The sequence below is a fragment of the Protomyctophum bolini genome, assembly GCF_963924005.1.
Source record: "Protomyctophum bolini genome assembly, chromosome: 23".
In the NCBI taxonomy this organism is placed as follows: domain Eukaryota; kingdom Metazoa; phylum Chordata; class Actinopteri; order Myctophiformes; family Myctophidae; genus Protomyctophum; species Protomyctophum bolini.
In genome coordinates this window covers 2,376,088-2,402,124 of record NC_137884.1, presented here as the reverse complement: position 1 = coordinate 2,402,124, position 26,037 = coordinate 2,376,088, and the positions used below count along the sequence as shown (strand labels likewise).

General features: G+C 41.6%; 1 protein-coding gene and 2 long non-coding RNA genes across 3 annotated transcripts in view; 2 read left to right on the top strand and 1 right to left on the bottom strand.

Annotated features, from left to right (window-relative positions):
- The window catches only part of LOC308311099, a 59,847-nt gene that overhangs the window by 5,964 nt on the left and 27,846 nt on the right, over positions 1 to 26,037 (bottom strand). The window lies entirely within an intron of this gene.
- Positions 1 to 26,037, top strand: part of LOC308311100 — a 59,952-nt gene that overhangs the window by 6,085 nt on the left and 27,830 nt on the right. The window lies entirely within an intron of this gene.
- On the top strand, positions 8,889 to 23,821 carry LOC308311098 (troponin T, cardiac muscle-like). Its single transcript, XM_080757626.1, has 13 exons — positions 8,889 to 8,908; positions 10,034 to 10,060; positions 10,932 to 10,952; positions 11,094 to 11,114; positions 14,538 to 14,556; positions 14,669 to 14,729; positions 15,236 to 15,352; positions 16,429 to 16,506; positions 16,738 to 16,839; positions 18,817 to 18,929; positions 19,720 to 19,810; positions 21,071 to 21,111; positions 23,658 to 23,821. The coding sequence occupies exons 1-13, from the start codon at positions 8,893 to 8,895 to the stop codon at positions 23,692 to 23,694; spliced, it is 744 nt and encodes a 247-aa protein (XP_080613752.1). The 5' UTR covers positions 8,889 to 8,892; the 3' UTR covers positions 23,695 to 23,821.

The following is a 26,037-nucleotide window of genomic DNA, read 5'->3' as shown; positions in this document are numbered from 1 at the left end:
TTGTAAAAAACTAGGTTTCTTTTCTTAAAGTGCTCAGTAGGTTGTGTAGGCTGTCAATAAATGATTCCCAGATACACAGAACACATATGTGAACAACACCAAGTCCAGAAATACACTCACAAAGCCTTTCCAAATGATTTATAGCCATTTTTGGTACCAAAAATTCATCCGTTTTTTGCATTTTTCCCAATACTTTCATCTTTACTTCAATAGTAATCAACTTTGCCATGGGTTATGACATCAGCCAATGTCTCATTCTTTTCATCAATCTTTATAGTCATTCCACATTTTTTTAAATTAAAATCAACCCTAAATTAAAGGAACTGTGGTGACTTAATTACCCTAATGCTCAAAATTCCCAGAGCCTTTTTTTTCTTGAAAACAACTGTAGCCTACCCCCACAAAATAAAAGTGTAACACAACAAATTCAAAACAACACAAGTATTTTTTTTATTATTATAAAATAAACAGATGTGCACAGCTGATTCTTTATGTTAGTTGAAATATCACACCTAGTGTGAAGTGAGCTGTGCTATTTATGAATACTAATATATATTGTCTCTGTTGTGATCATAGTGATGAAATTGCTATCCTTGAGCTTGATTGGCGTACATACATGCTAAACGTCCCATGACGCTTGGAGCTATACTCCTTCCAGAAGCACAGCTCAAAAAAGGAAATTAAACATTGTCTGAATAAAATAATGTCTAATATCACGAAAATGAAAATTATCAGGAAAATGAAAACGACTAACTAATCAACTCACTCACTGTCACTGTCTTCGAGTGTGAGTTCAACTCGTGAACATCTTTTGGGGTCCCCAGTGCAGAGACAGGCAATGACATACTTGACACCGGCTCTTGCACAGGAGCATCCTCTGGCACACTTGCTTTTCTTGCAGTGGCAATATTTGGTGCGCTTGTATTGTGCAGGTTTTGCATCCTTCAGCATCATTGTTGCCACCAGCTTACCATTGACAAGCTATCTGCCAAAGTTGGTTGCCACAGGGTAGGTTGGCTGAGACATGTGTGCCCTCTTACATACAACCAACTGATGCAGGGCTCTGAGAAGGTGTAATTTGAAGGCATCTTCAGTAGGTGGAAGGCAACGCATGTCTCCTTTGATGTTGCCAAAAAGATGGGCTCGCAGTGTATCCAAGTTACCACTGAAGTCACTCCTCTCATACAGTGAAGCCATGTATCATCTAGCCGCTGTCCCGACATCTTGTGTAACATCCAGACTTTCCCCAGAGTCACCATTTTGGCACAGAGGCAGAAGGTCTTTCAGGTGATCTACGGCAGCTTTGTAGGCACGTCTTTTTCCTCTATCTAAAGATAGCTCACTGTGTCACATCCAGTCAGTATGTAGGTGCTGAGGAGTATGGATGAAAGATCGGAAGCTTCAACATCATTCTTCACTGCCAGGGCATCCACAATTGCATGAGCAGGTAGGTAGATATCCATCTTCTTTACCCATAGCTCCTGTAGGCCATCCATGTGTGTGATGTAATATGCACATCATGATCACATCTGTGTCAGTAGCCACAACTACAGCCCGTTCGTGGTGCAGATGTTCTACTGAGTATGCAATGTGGGCAAACATCCTAGTATCTGCCTCCTCATGCTTCTCACAGTTCTGGAAGTTCTGGAAGCTCAACCTGGCAATCTGCTGATAACAGAACAGTGCGACTAGGATCACGGAGCCAGATCCATCCCTTGACCAAGGTTATGCCATGCGAAAAGGGAATAAGGCTGACTACTTGGCTGCAATCAAGACATCCCTTGGCAGTTCATGGTGTGAAGTGGACAGATTGCCACCATTCGACAAGCCTGTTGTAATGGTGGTTGATGCCATGGCATTCATCCAGCGTCAACAACATCTTGGTTGCAGCACCTTCCATGAACTGCAAGAAAAATACCTGAAGCAGCTCCTTAGTGGTATCCCAGACAACTGTGACTGCATCCACTTTGTTGGTGATCGATATGATGTCTCCAGCAAGATGGAGTACAAGCCACATGATAGTCTTGCCTTACCTGAATGGAAAGGCTTTGTTCAAAATCCACTGAATAAAGCAAACCTGTTGAACTATATGGGAGAAGCATGGGCTGCTCAGCACAAATCACTTCCTGCTGGATGCACACTTATTCTGGGTGGACTTTTCCATGATCCTAGTCGCACTGTTCTGTTATCAGCAGATTGTCAGGTTGAGCTTCCAGAACTGTCCTGTGAGAAGCATGAGGAGGCAGATACCAGGATGTTTGCCCACATTGCATACTCAGTAGAACATCTGCACCACGAACGGGCTGTAGTTGTGGCTACTGACACAGATGTGATCATGATGTGCATATATTACATCACACACATGGATGGCCTACAAGAGCTATGGGTAAAGAAGATGGATATCTACCTACCTGCTCATGCAATTGTGGATGCCCTGGCAGTGAAGTATGATGTTGAAGCTTCCGATCTTTCATCCATACTCCTCAGCACCTACATACTGACTGGATGTGACACAGTGGGCTATCTTTACAGAAGAGGAAAAAGACGTGCCTACAAAGCTGCCGTTGATCACCTGAAAGACCTTCTGCCTCTGTGCCAATACGGTGACTCTGGGGAAAGTCTGGATGTTACACAAGATGTCGTGACAGCGGCTAGACGATACATGGCTTCACTGTATGAGAGGAGTGACTTCAGTGGTAACTTGGATGCACTGCGAGCCCATCTTTTTGGCAACATCAAAGGAGACCTGCGTTGCCTTCCACCTACTGAAGATGCCTTCAAATTACACCTTCTCAGAGCCCTGCATCAGTTGGTTGTATGTAAGAGGGCACACATGTCTCAGCCAACCTACCCTGTGGCAATCAACTTTGGCAGAGAGCTTGTCAATGGTAAGCTGGTGGCAACAATGATGCTGAAGGATGCAAAACCTGCACAATACAAGCGCACCAAATATTGCCACTGCAAGAAAAGCAAGTGTGCCAGAGGATGCTCCTGTGCAAGAGCCGGTGTCAAGTATGTCATTGCCTGTCTCTGCACTGGGGACCCCAAAAGATGTTCACGAGTTGAACTCACACTCGAAGACAGTGACAGTGAGTGAGTTGATTAGTTAGTTGTTTTCATTTTCCTGATCATTTTCATTTTCGTGATATTAGACATAATCTTTATTTTATTCAGACAATGTTTAATTTCCTTTTTTGAGCTGTGCTCCTGCTATCATAAATAGCACAGCTCCCTTCACACTAGGTGTGATATTTCAACTAACAAAGAATCAGCTGTGCACATCTGTTTATTTTATAATAAAAAAATACTTGTGTTGTTTTGAATTTGTTGTGTTACACTTTTATTTTGTGGGGGTACAGGTGTTTTCAAGAAGAAAAAAGGCTCTGGGAATTTTGAGCATAAGGGTAATAAAGTCACCACAGTTCCTTTAATTTAGGGTTGATTTTAATTAAAAAAATTGTGGAATGACTATAAAAATTGATGAAAAGAATGACACATTGGCTGATGTCATAACCCATGGCAAAGTTGATTACTATTGAAGTAAAGATTAAAGTATTGGGAAAAATGCAAAAAACGGATGAATTTTTGGTACCAAAAATGGCTATAAATCATTTGGAAAGGCTTTGTGAGTGTATTTCTGGACTTGGTGTTGTTCACATATGTGTTCTGTGTATCTGGGAATCATTTATTGACAGCCTACACAACCTACTGAGCACTTTAAGAAAAGAAACCTAGTTTTTTACAATAGGCGAAAATGGGCAAAAAAATAAAGGCTTCATTATACTAAAATGGCCATAACTTTTTTTCGCGATGTTTCCGGCAGAGCAGCCCTCTTATTCTATGGACCTTAATGACCAAATTAATAGAAAAAAACACCAAAAAAAAGTATAGCATGACATCACAGGTCCTCTCAAATTTCCGGTGACTGGATCCCCGACTAAAAGTAGTTGCCACGGATATGAGTAGGGCTCAGTACACTACATTTGGGGCTACAATTCCTTGGATGTGTAGTCACTGGAATGTTGGACACAGGTGCATGTAGTAGGCTATCAAGTGATACTGCTTGAACCGTTGTCGTTGTGTACTGTTGCATTCACTATATGCCTGAAGAAGGTCACACATATCTGCAGTCTTTTAGTGGGCGGCTGCTGTTTTGTTGTTTAAAAAAAATGGCACTTTTGTCCTAAATGGCGTTCTGTCCTAAAATGCTGATGTCCTCACTGTGTGTGTGTGTGTGTGTGTGTGTGTGTGTGTGTGTGAGTGTGTGAGTGTGTGACTGTGTGACTGTGCGCGTGTGCGTGCGACGTGCGTGCGTGGTCATTGTCTGGCCTTCCTGGTCTGGGTATAATTGGCATGTCCAACAATAGAAGGGCACTGCAGCACAGTGGCCAATCGGGGCAGACGCAGGGAGGTCACATGAATAGACAGCACTTGTATTGTATGATTGGAGGTGCGTCTTGAACTCATGCTTCTGGACTGGGAAGAATAGTCAAGCTAGTCAATCTTCTGCAGGGAAAAGGTAAGAGGTCCATGTCACTGTTGTTGAGCAGAATCCTTGCATGTTCCGAAAGCCCTTACTTTCCAGGAAATTGTTCTAACGGATCCAGTGTAATTATAATTTTAGTCACAAGCTCTTGTTAATATATTTCATTGGTTAAATTGTTATAAAACCCACAAACAGTCCCGACAGTCCGCTCCGTATGCTATCTATTACTGCACTGCGGGGGGAAATTCCACCTTGAACTGAAGGGGTATTGAACTTGAATTTACCACCTGCTGTCCCAATATTCTGGGCATGTTGTAATCAAAATAATTCCCAAAAATGAGTGGTTAAGACTATTATTAACAAAAAGCCTAATTATTCATTGTATAGCTTGACAAACGGACTGAAGTTGAATAGAACTGACTCTCCTGGCACAGTGCTTGACAAAATGGCCTATACTCTACCACTCTATAAATCTGATAAGTGGCTCATCCGGCATTGCTAGAGCTTTGCATGTAGTAAGCGTGTAAGTTGGAATTGCCCTGCCTGACTGGGTCGCCCCGGTCCATAGTATGCCGGCAGGGAGGGTGCTAAGCGGTATTGTTGGTGCACATGCTTTGGGCTTTGCCCTAATACTGGTTTAATGCTGGAAGCATCACCTGCAACATTCCTGCTGCTGCGTGCGTGCGTGCGTGTGCGTGCGTGTGCGTGTGTGTGCGTGCGTGCGCTTGCTTCTTCCACAGTTGCAGCCAGACAGAGTCTAACCGCACGCATTAAAAGCAAGCACACGTTTATATTACACTCACCCACTGTGAATTCTTTCTGAATGTTTGCTTAATGCCCTGCTCAAGAGTAAGCCTTCAACCAGATGGTGCCTATGTGTCTCTCTCTCTCTCACTATAGCTTTCTGGCTATTCTACAATCCTAAAACTGTAGAACCAGTTCCAATTATGCACTCTCAGAGCTACGATACACGTCCCTCTGTTATTCTGGTTGTCTCTCAATCTGTTTAACTCGGCCTAGCTGTCTCTCTCCATTCTCCATTTCCTGAATTGAATCGGAAAGACATTTGACTGGCGTTTTATACGTCATCTGACATTAGTTGCCAGTATAACTGGACCCGGTTGTCTAATTTTATAATAGAAACATGATTCGGGGTATGCACACACACCGCAAGACCACATACACCAAAGGAAAAAATACCAATGTAAAGCTTGGCATCTGAAAATTCAATGTGGCCATAAAAAAAGAGTAAAAGCGCAAACAGCCGTAGGGAGAATGGACCGCGAGTGAGAAATCTCAGCATCCAGTCATAATAGTGTTTCACCCCAAGAAGCCTTGAGTTTGGCTTCTTGGGGTGAAGAGAGTTGTTTTGGAGTTAATACATTATTTTTGCTGTTTTCTTCATTTCTTCATTAATATTCTCATATATTCTTCATTTTTGTTATTCTTTATTCAGGACAATAAATAATAATAAATCAAGACTTCACGGGGTGGATAAATGATAGAAGAAAGAAAATGTGTTTTTTATTAAGTCAATTTAGGAGGTGAAGTACTCCTTTAATCCCATCCTATCAACTATTCGTCCATTCATTACCCCTGGCCGGCTGGCCCGATAAGGCCCAAATGACAAATTGGATCACTATGTGATGATCAGTGTGTATGTTAATAAAACACAAGCAACCTCTGACAGCAGCAGCTGAGCAAATTGAGCGACCGAAAAATAGCCCCGGTCTGTGTATGGGACCCCAGCATGGCCACTGATTTACTACGACTGTGGCGAGGTAGGCCAAGTCCATTGTCTGGATGAGACACACATCCACACCTGTTCAAAACCGCAATTTTTATGATTCTTAAAAATAGACACAGCGCGCACACACACACACACACACACGCCATGGAAATGAGGGACAATTAAAACGTAACTGGGCACAATGGCATTGTAGCATGCCATGGGTGTGTGTGTGTGTGTGTGTGTGTGTGTGTGTGTGTGTGTATATATAGAGTAAAGACTATAGAGACCTTTAGGACATCCCACAGAGCCCTGCATGTGTTTACTGCAACCTTGACATTGACTCTATAAACGAGGGGGGTAACGATACATTTTAACGGCGATACGATGATACGTATTACATGGTTGACGATACGATACATGGACGATATTGGTTCATTATGGCGATACGATACGATTCAATGATTTAAAATCGATACAGTAACTATTTAGCAAATACATTAAATATGAGGGAAAGATTTATTATTATGGATATTATGAATCGGTAAACAGTGATTATCTGGAAAATACATGGACATTGTATTTGAACACGTGGACAAACCCACGCCTTGACAAGACATGAACACAAAGAATACACACATTTATCGATGGACCAAGTGTAGCGATATGGAATGGAAAAGTAATTAAACCCATCTTTTTCCTTTTTCTTAAAATTGCTAAATACAATGAATGCACAAATACTTAGTATTGACACAATTATATTAATTCCATTGCAAAACTATTCGATACAAAGTCAAACGATACGATATTTGCCGTTTCCATTTTGATATACTTCAATTTATTTAATTAAAATCGATATTTCGATACTGTTACTATATCGTTACACCCCTACTATGAACACAAAGTGGGGTTTCTGTTTGTCGACATAACATTGGGTGGCTACGAGGCAGCTAAATACTAGCCTAGGGTTGGCAAGAATTATTGTGATTATTCTATCGTTTTTTAAGTTTTACTTAACACACACACACACACACACACGCATGCATATATATATATATATATATATATATATATATATATATATATATATATATATATAATGAAATGCTCAAAACAGCGATAGATTATTAATTGATCATTAAATTATCAAGATTTTCTTTAAATAATTGATTACATTGATTATGTTCGATCAACTGTTTTATACCGTCTGGTTTTGAGGCAGTTGAATACCAAGAGTTGTTTTTTTCACGAGCAGCACTATATATAGCCTTCTACCTCATAATCCACATTAAGTGCTATTTTACTAAATCCCCATTTGACTGTATTTTTTTTGCCGTCCCGAAAAGGCAATTAAAAACCCAATTCAAAACATTTATACAAGCTGAAAAGCCCTCTTCAGCACTTTGGCATATTATCAGCGCCTCGTCTATAAATCCGGGCTATTACCATCTCATCGTTTGTCTCTCTCTCTCTCTCTCCGTGCGGAATTAGTGCCCGTCATTAGTGAGGTTCATCGTTAAGGCCTAATGGTTTTGATTGTTATTCATGCTACATATTGGACCGCTGCCCGTGCGTGGCTCCTTTCAGTGCCAACAGGAAATGGTTGTGGATTAGAGGTTTTGAGGCCATTTCAGAGCCCTAGCTGTGAGGCCTCAGGGTTCCGTGAACCCACACAGTGAAACCACTGTCGACTGCTATACACAGCTGAACATTTCACAATACACAGAGCGTTTTGGGGGTGTAGTGGTTGGACTTGGGGTTACTTAATTTGCACAAAATGACAGAAAGCGCTGTGTTGCAACAGGGCTTTAAGTGTCCTTAGAACCACTTACGTCTAGCTTGTTTCAGACTTTGTCCTATGATGGTGTAGCGCGCGCGTGTGGTGATTGCTGATCTGCCAAAATAGCCGATCTACAAACTCACAGTCACAATGCATGTAGCCTACTCTACTGTATATCGGCTATTTTCCCACGACACCAGCGCACAACTAAGCCTAGCCAGCCCTATCCTTTCCCTAATTGTAACCCCACCTCCACACGCGCGCGCGCACACACACACACACTTTGCCATCTCACTGCTATATACAAGCATGCTTCATGATCTAGAAAGGAGAAGAGATATGTATGTGGACAGAGGGAGCAACAACTCCAGCAGTGGGGCTGGAAAGGATGGATGAGTGAGGGTGAGTGAGTGAGTGAGTGCTAGTTATCATCTGGGTTGTCATTTCCTAGTTTAATCATTTAACCCATTCTGACCTGAGATCAGATTCACACAAGGTTTCCACTAGGACACACACTGGTCTGATGAACCCATTCTGACCTGAGATCAGATTCTAAAAAAATGTCAGTCGTTCTTCGATTTAAAAAAAATAGTAGACCTACAAGCTCGTAGCGCGCCACTCGGTGGCGCGCTATGAGCTTGTAGATCTGCTATTTTTCAATAGCTAAAGCATAACGTGATGCTGACACCAAAATGGGTTCCCGGTCAGAATGGGTTAAGAAGACTATAATATTGTGCCAAAATGGTGAAAATATGTGTTGAGCTTGTAAATTGGCTATTTTCACAATTTCTGTAAATGTATTAAAACAAAATTGATATTAAAGACTGCTTTCCTTTTTTTTTTTGTTGAGCTTGGCCTGGTCTGTGCTGACCTCAAGTTGTCTGTTCAGAGGCAGAAATGCAGCCAGAGGAAGGTAAAGACAAAAAAATGGCTTCTGCATGGCTTCCATGCGTTGTGATTTGACGTGAAACATGTATTTTTGTATCATTTGTGTGTTCCTGTTCCTGGATTGACTGTTATTGTACTTAAATGTTGTAAATAGTTTTCATGCGTTTGTAGCCCGTCCAATGTCAGTCATTTGGGTCCGATGCCATCCTAGAGTCTAGGATGGCATAGGACCTAGACCATCAATCATTAGTAAATCATTGTAAAAAAAATATATAACAAAATAAAAATTGAACCTTGATAAAGGTTTATATTTGAGAACATTAATTTTAACATTAACCTTTTGATACATTTAATTCATGAACAAACAAAGAAACGAGTAAATGTAAAATACACACATAAACTGTTCCGTATACTATTAATGACAATAGGGTATGCGCATGCATAAAGTGAGTGGCAAAGCGAGTTTAACGTTGTTTAAGACAGGACTTTTCTGTTTGGATGTGTGGGCTGTCAAGGCCAGAAAGTCGTTCCTGCATAACCTCTGGGTATGATGATGATGATGATGATGTCACGCGCATACCCGCCATTGCAAATGAAGGCCAAAGCGTCTGGCACTAGTTTGTGGTACTGTTCTGTTGGTATCTGCCTCATCCTGGGGTCACCATTTCAATGTGTATCCTACTGTATGTGATCAGAATAACCACATTTCATCCTGTCCATACGTTTCAATGTTCTGACATCAAGAGTTGCATGGACATTTGCACACCTTTTGTAACCCCAAGGCATGCTTGAATGATTCAATTCTGATCAAAAGAATATGATCAGAATTATTACATTATGAGCCCAAGACGTGTATAGTCATCTAATTCTGATCATATTTCTCTTTTTCAATCTATACTGCAGTGTTGTCTCTAATAGGACACAGCAGTATAGGTGTTAATGTGGGAGGAATTCTTTGTTGCACCTGGCTAGTATTTACCTACAGTAACATCACGTACGTGGCCCTACTGGTGTCACAAATACCACGCTGTCTTTCACCAAATACTGTGTGTGTGTGTGTGTGTGTGTGTGTGTGTGTGTGTGTGTGTGTGTGTGGGGAGGGGGGGGGGGCTTCATTGGTCCACTAATAAATCTCTTTTTATTCATTCAGTCGTGGAGACCGTCGAAGAAGTTGAAGGTAAAGCGCTGCAGCGCTGCATGGCTTATGTAAAAGCCCTGTTTTACTTTAACTCGGTACTCGGTGTATACAAAGTCACACTTGCAGAATATCACCCACTTCTTTATTCCTGTAAACTTGTGGTGTTGACAATACAGATGATTCTGTTTCATCCAACCAGGAGAGGGAACACTAATTAAAAGTATAATCAAGTTCAATTGGAAGTGGTGATACAAAATACAATGAGCAGCAGAGAGAATTGAAAATGTTAACCCTATACAATTTAAGATGCTTCTTGAGTTCTCTCTCCTGGTTGTAAAAATGTATGTTCACTGGAGAGATGGGGAGGGAGACCCATGTATTCCAACACACTATAGCAATGATTACTTTTGAAATACAGAGCTTAAACATTTTGACCATTTGTGTTTGTATGTTTTGACAAATCACTTACACACCCCAATATAGTGATAGGCACTGTGTGTTAGGCACGGTTTATCTCCTTTAGTTTATTTTGTTTCTTTTTCTGTGTTTGGCTACAAAATGAATCCTTCTCACATTATTGCCATGTACTGTAGAGGAGGCTGAAGGTAATCTGTACATAATTTCAACACTGAGTAACACATTACTGACATTAGACATTATAAAAGAAAATTGTCCTCATTGTACAGTATTAACATTGTAGTAGGCCTACTGTATGTGCTTTCATCTATTTTAGCAAGTACTGTAGCTAAATAGATGTAATAGTATTTTACATGCTTTGCTAATGTTTTCGCAAGCAACATAATTACACAACATGTTGCTTGACAGTAATACAGCTATGACAAACATGCAGTAGTGCGTATCTACAATGTTCAGTTTGTTCATGACTCCCGATCTTATGCTTTTGTAACAGAGACTCCAGCTGGAGTAGAAGGTAAATGCTTGTATCTCCTATTTCCATAATTTCTCATATATCCAGTAATGGGCATTTAAAGTAAATGTTCAAGTATATAGTGCACTATGTGCTGCTATAATACTGTCACACAACTAATAATATACTTATTTTATGCCATAGAACCTTCTGCTGTTGAGGAAGGTAAAAATTTATTCATTATTCATTCATTCATTTATTAAGATGATAGCCTGTTATATACACCACATATTGACTAAACGGCATATGCTCATTTCATACCTCAATAGAGCCCCCTGCTGCTTTGCTGTTGAACTTGAAATGCTTTTAGATGACAGCAGCTTGCTACAGAATACTGTCAACATTGTGTGTTCACACAACTAATGCAAATATTTATACCACCATATAGAGCCTGCTGCTGTAGAAGGTAATCCACCTTTCCGCTGTTAACCCATTCTGACCTGAGATCAGATTCATACGAGGTTTCCACCTGGACACACACTGGTCTGATCAACCCATTCTGACCTGAGATCAGATTCTAAAAAATGTCAGTCGTTCTTCGATTTTTCAAAAATAGCAGATCTACAAGCTCTTAGCGCGCCACTCGGTGGCGCGCTATGAGCTTGTAGATCTGCTATTTTTCAATAGCTAAAGCATAACATGATGCTAACACCAAAACGGGTTCCCGGTCAGAATGGGTTAAGATTGTTATACAACTATTAATGGCTTTGCAGCTATACTTATTATTATACCACTTATCGATCTACACTGTCGTGCATGCAACTCATGCTAATACTATGTTCTGCCACCATAGACTACTACGCCATAGAACCTCCTGCGGCAGAGGAAGGTAATTCCACTTTTATGCTGTCAAAGATGATGATCTAAACAAGCTGGAAATTAGCTTCATCATTTGTTATCTGCAGGCATCATATTAGCACTTGTTTATGTTAGGAAGAGTGACATGCGGGCTACAGTTTCTAATGTTATGTTATAGTCTAGCTCAAAGCAGTATACCCGTTTCATACTGATTTCATACCCTGAGATGCAGTAGACGATATAACTGCTTTAAATATGAAATAATATATCGGGGGTGTTTGTTTAGTATCACCTGGAGGGCCAGGGCTAGTATGGCACAGACAAATACTGTACTATATAGTACTATACAATACAATAAGAAGTACTCATTCTAGTAATCATTTTAGCGAGTACCAATACCACAATAGAAAAAATACAAGTAAACCCAAGAAATTCAACCACATTATGCTGACGTCTCTTATGTCCTTTGCACCAGAGCGCCGCGTTTGCGTCGCAGACGAAGGTAATCCGTTTGGTTTATGTCATTCACCACCTTTGAATTCCCTGCACTTCATTTGGTTTGCATGCAGGAGCTATGCATGCATGTTTGTCTTTTCTGATCCCCTCTGATGCTATAAGCTTTGCTATAAATCGTTATTTCTCAGCATTTTAATTAACACAGACTCCTTGATCTCACACAATGTTTTTTTTTCCTACACTTTTTTATATTCTACTGACGATAGGTTCATGGTTTTCCTATCCTAGATTTTCTAGATTTCTATGCGTATTACCATACATTGTCCTTGCTTACTGTGAATCGCTATAGATTAAGAGCGTCTGCCAAGTACATGAATTGTAAATTGACTTGACAAAACAATGCTTGGACTCGATTTATAGACTGCAACACCAATGACTCGTGGCTTGCCTTGACTTGAGCCCTCTCTTGACTTGAGACTCTTGAGTCTTTTCCAAGTCACTTAGTCACAAGCTTAGGGCCTGTTACTTTGGCACTCGAAACAAAACGTTTAGGACTAGGACTTATAACTGCATGGGGACTTACCTGTCTTCAGTGTCTTGACTTGGGACATGAGTCAGGACTCGAGACTTGAGACTTAATTGTACTTGCAAAATGGTGACTCTTCACAACGGATGTCTCATGCATGTCTGCTGTAGTTTCTTTGCATTTTCAGCACTTTTGAGGCACTGTTTAGGCACAAGTATTGGAAAATCGTGTCCGTCTCAAGAGACTAAATGTCACCTAACTGCTTCCAGAGGTGTATTTGTGGAGTGTGTAGCCTCTCAGCTATGTCAGAACATTGACTCGTTTGGTATCCTTGTATTCTTTGCATACAGTACCGCACTTGTGTCTACTTTAGAAGAATGAGTGAGTGAGCGTGTAGTGGCTTTTTCATTTTCTCACAGATTATTCTATCGATTACTTTTTCAATTGATGAAATCATTTAGCATGTTTTTTTTGTTAATAAAACAAAATCATATTGACAAATTTATCTTAAGCCCTATTTTATACTTTGTCAAGCACAAATAGTGAAAATAGAAGATTTGAATCTTCACTATTTATGAAAGTTTTTGAACTTTTTAACTACAATGACATGCCCCAAATATTGATTGATTATTAATTGATGTGTTCGTTTAATCACTGTACCCCTGTCGTGATCAATGACAACCTTAATTACACTCATTATGCCAATTGCGCATAAAATAGGCCATATACAAGCTTAAAGGACAATTTAGTTTTAGGTTGTTATTAGAGAAAGTAAAAGATGAGTGTTAATTGTTTTTCATTTGCTGCTTTCTTTCGTTTTAGGGATTTATACAAATATGTATTTCTTTACAACATTTTATATAAATATAATAATATTTGATTATTATTTACTATAGTCCTACTACACCCCAAGAAATTACATCTGGCCACAAAAGATCACAGGATCTACTGAATGTGAAGGAGGCCTACTGGGGGGAAAGCCACACTGTGGGCTGTATTTTGCGTGTCTTAAGTACCAGGTCTTATTCCCTAACTTGAGTAAACTAAAGACCTGGAGGCGTGATCAATGCTCTTTGGCCACTCAGAATAGCCAAATGGCATAGATCATGCCTCCAGGTCTTTAGTTTACTCAAGTTAGGGAATAAGACCTGGTACTTAAGACACGCAAAATACAGCCCATATGTGTCATAGGTTCAATCTGTCAGTTTGACACATTCAGAAGATCCCGTGATCTTTTGTGGCCAGATGTAATTTCTTGGGGTCTAGTAGGTCTATAGTGGGTATGCGCATGCTTAAAGTGAATGGCCCATCGAGTGGCAAAGCAACAGGCAAAGTTAGTTTAACATTGTTTAACGTTGTTTAATGCAAATCATTTGATGATGATGTCACACGCATACCCTCTATAGTAAATAATAATAAAAAGAAATCGCTATACAATTTTGTAAAGAAATACATATTTTGCCGCATGTTCGAATGCCCCCGCCCCCTGTCAAAAACAGCTAAAATCCCTAAAACGAAAGAAAGCAGCAAATGAAAAAAATAATACACATCTTTTACTTTCTCTAATAAACAACCTAAAACATGAACCTTGGTTGAAAAAAAACTGAAGTTGTCCTTTAATGCGTGAGCTTGTAAGTAGATTTGCTAATATATACACCCGTATGGACTATAAAAAGATCTGACATGCGTTATCAACGACCATTCCACTGTTGTCTGCGAAGACATGAAATAATCTCTGCTTCTCTATAATAATAATAATAATAATAATAATAATAAATAATAATAATCTCTGCTTCTCTCCTCTACAGCAGATTCAATGAAGCCGAAGTAAGTGTCTTCAGTCATCCCCGTCATTCTGTTTCACTTGATGTCAATAAACGAGAAGGTTTGTGGGATATTCAATGCATTATTCTAAACCAGGATCTTCAATGCTCACCAGGTCTGCCCCGACGATGCAAGCCCCCAAGATACCTGAGGGGGGAGACAAAGTTGACTTTGATGTAAGGCATAAGTCATGCGTCGTTTCAATGATATGATATGCATGTATGTACCAGTTGGCTACTTGAGTACATGTATAGATTCTCCTAGCGGGTTGAATGTTACTACAAGTGCAAGTTGCTCTGCCAAATTTGTACTTAAGTACTTGCTTCTAAAATACAGAATTATTCAAAGTATTCAAACTATTCGGTAGGCTACATGCTATGGATTTTAATATCAATGCATGCACCACATATATCAATGATAGACAAAATGGCAGATCTACAAGCTCAAAGCACGTGCATGCATACTTTGCGCCACTTCTCAAGCCAATTGTATATCGGCCATACTTTCAATACTTTTAGTGTGACGTGGCAGTATGACCGAGCAGGGCGTTACTATAAGAGGAAACACACCAAAAAAAACCCCCAAACAAACTAAAGGTTAGAATATTAACGGAGATATAAGAGAGACTTTTCTGACGGCGACTACTGTGTTTCATGTTGCCGTCCGCCCACGGCCTCTGCAGGACATCCACAATAAGCGTCAGCAGAAGGACATGTCTGAGCTGCAGTCTCTGATCGAGGCTCACTTCCAACAGAGGAAGAAGGACGAGGCGGAGCTCACCGCCCTGGTCACCAGGATCGTAAGTATACATGCAGCGTTGGGAAAAAGGACAGGGTTTAACCCATTCTGACCTGAGATCAGATTCATACGAGGTTTCCACTGGACACACACTGGTCTGATTAACCCATTCTGACCTGAGATCAGATTCTAAAAATGTTGTACTATGATCTACAAGCTCATAGCGCGCCACTCGGTGGCGCGCTATGAGCTTGTTGATCTGCTATTTTTCAATAGCTAAAGCATAACATGATGCTAACACCAAAATGGGTTCCCGTTCAGAATGGGTTAATAGGCTAGAAACGTATTACTTAAGTTGCTATTAAATGCCTTGATGTCATATTCGACCATAGGCCTAATATTGCCTATCATTTTGTTATTAAACCTCTCTTGAAACTTGAAACTGTGTAGCCTATATATATTTCTCATGTTATTTTAACATGCTTAAAACACATCTTGCAGGAAAAGACAGATTTACAACTGAAAACCAACTAGGGAACTAACTAATGGGGCATTTGAACACTGATGCCTGCCAGTCACAATGTGGGACAGGGTCTCAATTATAGTTTGAAGCCCCGAAAAGTCTTGGAAATTAGGGACTGTCCCACGCAAAGGGTCTGGTCACAAAAGCACGGAGAAGAACCTTTCTACTTCTACGGGCCGACAGCTTTGAATAAACTCCTATGCTACTCCTTAGAGAGGCAGCCTCTGTAAACATTTTTAAAGCACAGCTCAAGACATATTTCTTCACTCTTGCTTTTAATTGAGCTTTTTTAAAATCCCTGTTTTTCATGTGCTGTTCTGCCTGACTTGATGCGTAATAACAACTATAGTGACTATGAAGCTGTCAACTAATTATAGTTGAGTAAAAAGTACACTATTTGCCCCTGAGACGTAAAAGTATAAACGTATTGGAAAATGGTTTAGTACTCAAGTAAAAGTATTTCCACCAATATACAGTCAATCTTTTCTCAATGTATGTTTGTTCACGCTTAATTGTTTTTCTACATTTGTGTGTGTCTGTGTGTGTGCGTGCGTGCGTGTGTGTGTGTGTGTGTGTGTGTGTGCATGCGCTCATGTGCGTTTGTGCGCATGCAGGATAAGCGCCGCACGGAGCGTTCTGAACAGCAGAGGGTCCGCACTGAACTGGAGAAGGAGAGACAGGCCCGCATTTCTGTGAGTTCACTACACCAGTGGTTTAGACGTTTTCATGTCCAGGACCCCTAATTTTATCCCCAATCTGAACACATTTTTCTACTGTCACACTTTATTATAATTATAATAATCGTCATTTACACCCCTTTAAAACTGTCAGGGTCCGACTCGTGAACTTACATGAACGTGAGTTTATTTCAATATTTTAAATTCACATTCACATCATTTTCACATTCTATCGTGTGTGCACAGGAGGAGAAGGAGCGGAGGGAACAAGATGATCAACGTAAGAAACAAGATGAAGACACCAAGAAAAAGAAAGCACTGACCAACATGACTCAGGGTCAACATAAGGTGTGTGTGTGTGTGTGCGCGCACCATTTACCATTCATGACTCGGCAACGCAGAGGTTTAGTTAATGTGTTGTAGCATGGCATTTCTTTTATGGTTTTCACATTGGACGACATAGTGTAGAACAGGGGTGTCAAACTCATTTGGGGCGAGGGCCGCATTGGTCAAAAGGTCACTTGATGGGGGCCACAACCAGTTGCGGACGCACGCTCGATGTCTCAAGCCCAACACACACCGGCTCCGTCCGACGCGGCGCGTCAGCGCACGTCGGACGCCGCCGGTGTGCGATAGGTTCATTGAAAATGATGGAGGCGGCTGTTTTGACGCGCGGCGTTCGCAGACGGTGTGGGAGGCCCTTCAGTCAGTCACTGCTATAATATCTATCTATCTATCTATCTATCTATCTATCTATCTATCTATCTATCTATCTATCTATCTATCTATCTATCTATCTATCTATCTATGCTCAGACCCAGCCAGCCAGCCAGCAAGCCACACACATAGTGCTCAGACCCAGCCAGCCAGCAAGCCACACACATAGTGCTCAGACCCAGCCAGCCAGCCAGCCAGCCACACACAGTGCTCAGACCCAGCCAGCCAGCAAGCCACATACATAGTGCTCAGAGCCAGCCAGCCACACACATAGTGCTCAGACCCAGCCAGCCAGCAAGCCACACACATAGTGCTCAGACCCAGCCAGCCAGCAAGCCACACACATAGTGCTCAGACCCAGCCAGCCACACACACCTCCGTAAGGGAGTGGTTGCACCACTCAAAAAATCTTCAAAAAACTGAAGAGGCTACTGGAGATTGGAGAACCTGATTTGGACATGATCTGATGCAGGACAATGTCACTATGACAGAAAGAGAAGATGGGTCTTCACACATTCACACACACACACACACACACACACACACACACACACACACACACACACACACACACACACACACACGACTTTGTCCCTATAATGTGCACGGCACCGTTCTACTTCATCATATCACGCAAGAGACGCCACACACCAGTATGGAAGAGAGATAGTCACTTACTCACTTGCCACAAAGTGAACATCAGCCAAATTGAACAGTCGACAGCTCTGCCGATTAATAATCGATTAATTGAACCCACCCCCCATATTAATCAATATCAGATAAAACGTATAAGATTTTATATTATGCACATGCCATGGTCACATAACCATTATGTTGAGTGCATGCTTTGATGGTTACAGTTATATAATCAGTTTTGATGAGTAAACCTTTGTGGAGATCTTCTCAGTTCTCATTGTATGCTAGTTACTGCCATTCAGGATGGAAAATGAAATCCATTTGGATTTGGGGAGAAGTAGTTTCATAAGGGGCTGGTATGAAGTACTTGATATAAAGAGAACATGTTCAGTTCACTAGTCTACACTCTACTCTACACCTGCCTTCATTTCATCTGATTGTCTGTCTGGCAGGCACTTAACAAGCAATCGTTAACTGTGTCTGTTAGAGAGAGGGGCAGAGAAGAGTGGCTTTGCTCAACTTGATTTATACTTATATTCTCCACTCTGATGAAGGTACATGTTCGATATATCATGCAGCCTTACTTATAAGCCTATATTTTGGCTATTAAAAAAAAAAAAAAAACACATTAAATGACATGGCGGGCCACATTTGGCCCGCGGGCCTTGAGTTTGACACCCATGGTGTAGAACATCGGTATCAGGGTCAGTATCATGTCATTATTTGGCAGTATCATGGTAAGTATCATGTCAGTATGGTCAGTATCATGGGCAGTATCATGTATAATGTCAGTATCATGTCAGTATCATGGTCAGTATGACATGGTCAGTATCATGCCGATTGAAGCTCTCTCCACCAGCCTTTGACTGTAGTGAGAGCACATGTAGCCTACTCTCTTTACATCTTTTTTATGATGACATGTAACATAAATGGAACCATAATGATTGTATGGTTTTGATGTTCCCCATCCAGCAAGATGGTAAGAAAGGTGCTAAGAAGCAGACGGAAAGGGAGAAGAAGAAGAAGATTTTGGCAGACAGAAGGAAGGCACTCAGTATTGATCATCTCAACGAGGATAAACTCAAGTATGTGAAAACCCATCACTATCTAATAAGAATCATAATATGTAGTACTGTGCTGAGTGTTCTCCATATTAGATCTCCTCCATATTCTAACTTTGTGTGTTTAGTTTTTGTACTTGGTCACTACAATGTCACACGAAAGCATCCAAAGCATCGACAAGCTAGAAAGCTTGTTGATCTGCAACTTTTAGATTTTTCTGAATTTGAATCCTGAAAAGTAACGGTAATCATATTATGAGGTTACCACAGAGACGATACAGTATGCAAACGTATAGCTCATTTGAAGAGTTTCATTGCAAAAAATGATACATAGGACTGATTTTTCATACCAGAAATTATTTTATTATTGTTTTATATGGTATACCTTTATTGCGAATGCAGTGAGCACTTACTATGAGACCTAGCAGATCATGTCTGTGCGTGTGTCCGTGTGTCCCCCCTTTGTGCCCATATATGGAGCTGAGTGATTTGTTTGTGATTTATGCAACACACTCCATATTTGGACGTATAGCTGCTTTGGGGACTCCTTATATGGTTAAAAACTTAACTTAAAAATAACTTAACTTAAATAAATAATAACTTACAAATAAATCTTAAAAAAACCCAAATATGTACGAGCTGCGTTCGCTTCCCACGTTTGCGCGTCTTACTGGTTTTCACAAAATCTCACTTGGTTGTTTGCTAAATCATGTCGCAACTCAAGCCCTTTGTTGTAAGCACGTTGTAGGGCAGATGAGTTTGTAGATCTGCTATTTCTGCTATTTGAATTATTATAATTTTTTTTGTTAACCAGGGAGAAGGCCAATGAGATGTGGCAGTGCCTGATGGGGCTGGAGACGGAGAAGTTTGACTTCAGCGAGAAACTGAAGAGGCAGAAATATGACGTAATATGTCGCATTTAACATCACCATCAAGTGCAATTCTCTATTGCACACTGGGCACATACAGTAAATGCATGTAATGCATTTATTGATGTGGCCAGGGGTAAAGAAAGTTGAGACGTTTTTTAGGGGAAATTAACATTTTTGAATGGAAAACGTCACACCCACCGCTGCGGAGACTAGAGCCAAATTCTAATGCCCCAAATATGGGCCACTGGTTCACTCACACACTCGATCACTCCAGCACGGCGGTGTTACGGTGAAATTGGTGACCTGCCAAAACATGTTACCATCTTGTGGACTTCACAAACCTTACTTGGAGGTCTTTACATTATGTGTCCTAAATACCGCCAGGTTGAACCTTAGACGAGTATATATTAATAGAGGCGGCACCCGGAGGAAACCCTGAGGCGAACATTAGTGGCCGAATTTGGTATTGCAGCGCTGGGCCAATTCTGGTCCGTTGACTATCATTGCGCACGTTCATGATGACACGTGAACGCTGTTTTCATACAATGACAGTCAACGGCACAGCGCGTTCACGATTTGGCCCAATCCATCCCAGAATGCACTCTGTTCCTACCCGGAAGGAGGAGTGAAATCGCCTCATGCACTTTTGAGCAACTTGGATCAAGTGGATGGGAGGAGAAATCCGGTGCCGTCTCTATTGATATATACTCTAGTCTAAGGCTCTGCTAATAAACAAACTGCAACGATTTACATGAGCGAGTGTGAGTGAGCGACTGGCTGGGATTCTGGGTATTGGAATTAGGCTTAGGGGTTAGAATCCTCAACACGCTCAACACAATTGAGCATGTCCGGTCCGCGTGTGGGAAGCTAGGCTCTGTCACTGCACTAGTAGTCTATAGCGTGGCCAGGCTGATGCCTCTCGCAATTTCCAAACGCTTCCGTCATACAGTGTGGAGCAACGGAAGCAACGTAAGCGATACAGCAGAAGTGGATCCTCCTCCTACACGCCTGTTCAACAGGCACGTGTTCCTCCACATGCGCTACGCTGTGGTGTAACCAAGTACATTTACTTAAGTACTATTTCCAATTTCCAGTACTTTTACTTCTCTCCACTACATCTCAGAGACAAATATTGTACTTTTATACTCCACTACAATTATTTGATAACTTGAGTTAGTATACAAAACACTTCTACTCTTACCACTAGTTCACATATTAAATGCACTGTACACCTCACTGCGGGGGCTGTCTAGAGAAGTGCCTGTCTAAAACATTCTGTGGCTTGACTTGCAGATGACTTGTCTCCAGAGCCGAATCACTGAGCAGCAGAAGTTGTGAGTATAACGTTGTATTATGCTGTGTTGGCCGTCGCCGCTGTTTGTGTGACGTTGTTATTAAGCTATGTTGGCCCTCGCCGTTGTTTGTGCAGTCATGCTGTGCGTCTGTTGTCCGTCGTGTCGCGATACTGAGTCTACAATTCTGCGACGAGTCTACAGTTCATTCGGTTTAGGATTCTCTCAGGTACGTAGGGTTGAGTCGGGCCAGCATCCCGTGGGTGACAGATTCTCTGGACCGCAGGTGACAGTGCTCTGCCTGTTGAGGCATGTCTGCTGTTTGGCTCCACAGGCGTCTGTCCCTGTCCATGTGCTTAGCCGGTCCCTCCGTCTTATGTCCCCCCCACAGATCGGTCAGCTCCTGGTTCGTGTACAGTGCCAGCAGAGGTATGTAAACTATAGCCCAACGCCCATGATTTGGTGCTATGAAAAGAAACATACGAGTGCTCAACTTTGCTCCACGGAAAAGGCAATGAACTTATTGCTCAGGTGTGGGGAAAACAGCCTTAGGCCTACTATATTCCCCTCCTATTTACTGCTACTTACAGTAACTGCTTACCTTCAGTAACCTTCCATTGTGTCCTTCCATTCATTCACTCACTTGAAAGTGGAATTTTCTTCTCTTTTTGTGTCGGTGTAAAATTATTGAAAGTGATCGTCTCCGGATGTTTTCCATCCATCTGGAAGGGCAAGCTGGTAATTCAAATTGTAGGCTATCCTTGCTTGCACTTTACGCATGGAACAATACCTTCTAGTACAAAACCTTTTTACACAGACCCTTCATGACTTTATCATCATGTGGTCCAACATGACGATAAAGTAGGGCCTAGCTTAAAAAAAAAGAGGAAATTCCATAGTTTTTGTTGAAAATGCATAATCTTTATTGAGTGACTTTTTCCGCAGATGCATAAATTAGCCTTCAGGCCCCATCATTACCTCTCACCCTCCATCCATTGTTCCATAGAGTAATTACCCCTCCATTCTACTGTACATCAGTCAGATTGTGGCCCTGATCAACTGCCACAAACTCTGTTGATGGTAGTCACCTCATGTGTTGAAAAGAGTGTTGTGAACGTCGTCACCGGAAAATAACAGGTTTGATCTGTGAATACATCTACATGCACTCTAGTGGCACTTTTTCCAAACACTTGAGAATCAAATTCTCAAGTAGGTTCAAAACTCAAGTCTACTAATTCCCCTGATGGAGGGGAAAGGAACTGGTCGGAAAATAACGCAGCTTGGACTCCTCATGCATGAGGTCAGTCCGCTGCCCTCCCCAGGTTGGCAGAGGAAGTGTATAGCGCCCAGGATTACATTAGATAATTGATACTGGGTGAATAAATTGGGTTGCAAAATCGTGGGACAAAACAAAACAATATCTAGGCCCTATAGAGCGACGCAGTCCCGCCCCCTACCAGGGCCCAGGAAATGATTCCCCGTTCATTTTCCTCATAGACATTTGAAAAAGTTTATTTAAAGACCTTTTAAGCCTCGCACAAAGCCAACTCTTGTCGTGACAAACCGTGATAACAAACACAATGTTTTGGGCCGAACAAATAATTAGAAAGAAGAAATAAACGGCACACTTTTTTTGTTGTTTTTGTTCTTTGTAATTATTTGTTTGGTCCAAAACATTGTGTTTGTTATCATGAGTTGTCACAACTCCAGTTGGCTTTGTCCGCGGGCCGCAGCGTAACAGTCTTTAAATAAAGACCTTTTTAAATGTCTATGGGGAAAATGAATTGGGAATCATTTCCTGGGCCTGGCGTCGTCATGAAAGGGGGTGGGACTGCGACGCTCTATAGGGACACCAGTTATGTGGCTAAAGAAGTTCAGTCATTTGTTTTTTAGAAAGGTATAAAGTCTGGATCCAGTCAAGCTGGTAAGTATTCTCTCCTTCCAGACAACTAATGGCTAGATGGTGTCTGTAGGCATGTCGGATCTTTGAGACAAAGGTACAGAGTGCCATAAAGGTAAGACTGCTGCCACGATCACTTTTCACATCTAACCTCGTCCTGTGTGAGAGGCATGTACTGTATGTCTGTCTGTCTGTCTGTCTGCCATGGATGTGATGTTTTTGTTAAGTGTTAAAAAGCTCTATATTTTGATACACAAAGCTTGAAGCGACTAGCACCACTCAAAAAAGAAGAAAATACATATTCAGGTTAGGATACCAAGTTTAAACAATCATGAATGAGAACTCACACAGGAAGAACAAGTGAAAATGATATTTAAAAATGTATAATAATCATAATAATAATGTTTGAACCGGAACGCTACTGAAATGAATCAATTATCTTTGATTTCTCTCTCCTGATCGGATCAAATTGATCGACCTGAAATGTTTTTTTCTGTTTTAAAGACCTGGACAGACGAGTCAAGATATATGTTACTAAGCAGACACTCATAATGATTTTAACCAAAACATATTTTCTTTAAATACCACCACACAAGAATTGCAGGAAGCAATAATTTCTCTACCGTTGCTAATGTGTTGTCTAGGACAAATTGTACAAAAGTTGTACAAATGGAAATGTACTTCACAGCGCCAAGGGTAGAGGCAAGGCCAAGGGCAAGAGATAAGAGTCGTCGTGGAAGGCCTCTGAGAAGACCTCTCGACGGGCGGCGAGCTGGTGTGAATGTCGAAAGGCAGAAGATGCAAATCATACATTCAAACATTGGGACAGCACCGCATCCAGCTTGCTGTACATACTAGAAAATAAAGAGTGTAGCTTTTGAGCCAGTGTCTGTCGTCACTCGTCAAGTCATGACTTAATGTGTGTTGTTTCTGTTGGCTACACAGAAAGGGGGAGCTGGGATAGTGTTGGGAAAGTTCACGGGTAACAATTTTAAATATTAACAGTTCACAGTTCATCATTCAAAATGTTGAACTAAAGTTCACAGAAAGGGTGCGGGGGATTTGGGGTAGTGTTGGGAAAGTTCACAGTTCACGTGTAACAATTTTAAATATTAACAGTTCACAGTTCACATCATTCAAAATATTGAACTAAAGTCTACAATAGTCTACTACTAGTATACTATTGTATACTACTAGTGTATATAGGACTAGTAGCATGCCAAAGTTTGTGCTATTGCCATTGAGAATGCATTAAGTTAAAAACTCAGAAACTACAAAACATTTCAAAGTAAAAGGTTCCAGCATGTGTGCCCACAGTAAGCTGAATTATACAAAGTGTGAATGGAGTTTCTAGGTGAAAGTGATTTTTTGACGTGCCAATGTCTGCCATTGAGCCCCATTATACATTTCTCAAATTTGAAAGCACTATATTCCTAAACCAGGGACCCCCATCTGAACATTAACAGTACCAGGGACCCCCATCTGAACACTATGTTGTAGCAGGGACCCCCATCTGAACATTATGTTGTACCCTAGGGACCCCCATCTGAACATGTGATGTACCAGGGACTGCCATCTGAACATTATGTTGTACCAGGGACCCCCATCTGAACACTATGTTGTAGCAGGGACCCCCATCTGAACACTATGTTGTACCCTAGGGACCCCCATCTGAACATGTGATGTACCAGGGACTGCCATCTGAACATTATGTTGTACCAGGGAAACCCATCTGAACATGTGTTGTACCAGGGACCCCCATCTGAACACTATGTTGTAGCAGGGACCCCCATCTGAACACTATGTTGTACCAGGGACCCCCATCTGAACACTATGTTGTACCCTAGGGACCCCCATCTGAACATTATGTTGTACCAGGGACCCCTGTCTGAACATGTGATGTACCAGGGACCCCCATCTGAACATGTGTTGTACCAGGGAAACCCATCTGAACATGTGTTGTACCAGGGACCCCCATCTGAACATGTGTTGTACCAGGGACCCCATCTGAACATGTGTTGTACCAGGGACCCCCATCTGAACATGTGTTGTACCAGGGACCCCATCTGAACATGTGTTGTACGAGGGACCCCCATCTGAACATGTGTTGTACCAGGGACCCCCATCTGAACATGTGTTGTACCAGGGACCCCCATCTGAACATGTGTTGTACCAGGGACCCCCATCTGAACATGTGTTGTACCAGGGACCCCATCTGAACATGTGTTGTACCAGGGACCCCCATCTGAACATGTGTTGTACCAGGGACCCGCATCTGAACATGTGATGTACCAGGGACTGCCATCTGAACATTATGTTGTACCAGGGAAACCCATCTGAACATGTGTTGTACCAGGGACCCTCATCTGAACATGTGTTGTACCAGGGACCCCCAGATCAGAGAATAATTATTTTTAGAAATTCAATATTTTTACAAATAGTTTTCAAAACATTTAAAAAATAGCAGATGTGCAGCTTGTAGATTTGCTATTTTTGAATAGCCAAAGTATAACATTTGGAGGAAGTGGTTTCATAATGCTGGACGGTTCCGAGGTTTGTGTCTCTGGAGGCATGTGGTCAGTTCAGAGGTTTGTGTCTCTGGAGGCATGTGGACAGTTCAGAGGTTTGTGTCTCTGGAGGCATGTGGACAGTTCAGAGGTTTGTGTCTCTGGAGGCATGTGGACAGTTCAGAGGTTTGTGTCTCTGGAGGCATGAGGACAGTTCAGAGGTTTGTGTCTCTGGAGGCATGAGGACAGTTCAGAGGTTTGTGTCTCTGGAGGCATGAGGACAGTTCAGAGGTTTGTGTCTCTGGAGGCATGTGGACAGTTCAGAGGTTTGTGTCTCTGGAGGCATGAGGACAGTTCAGAGGTTTGTGTCTCTGGAGGCATGTGGACAGTTCAGAGGTTTGTGTCTCTGGAGGCATGTGGACAGTTCAGAGGTTTGTGTCTCTGGAGGCATGAGGACAGTTCAGAGCTTTGTGTCTCTGGAGGCATGTGGACAGTTCAGAGGTTTGTGTCTCTGGAGGCATGTGGACAGTTCAGAGGTTTGTGTCTCTGGAGGCATGAGGA

Excerpts from the sequence above, each read along its gene's own strand:
- LOC308311098 (XM_080757626.1), top strand. Across the intron at positions 16,507-16,737 it reads AGAGACAGGCCCGCATTTCT|GAGGAGAAGGAGCGGAGGGA; the intron begins GTGAGTTCACTA and ends GTGTGTGCACAG. Across the intron at positions 18,930-19,719 it reads CTCAACGAGGATAAACTCAA|GGAGAAGGCCAATGAGATGT; the intron begins GTATGTGAAAAC and ends TTTGTTAACCAG.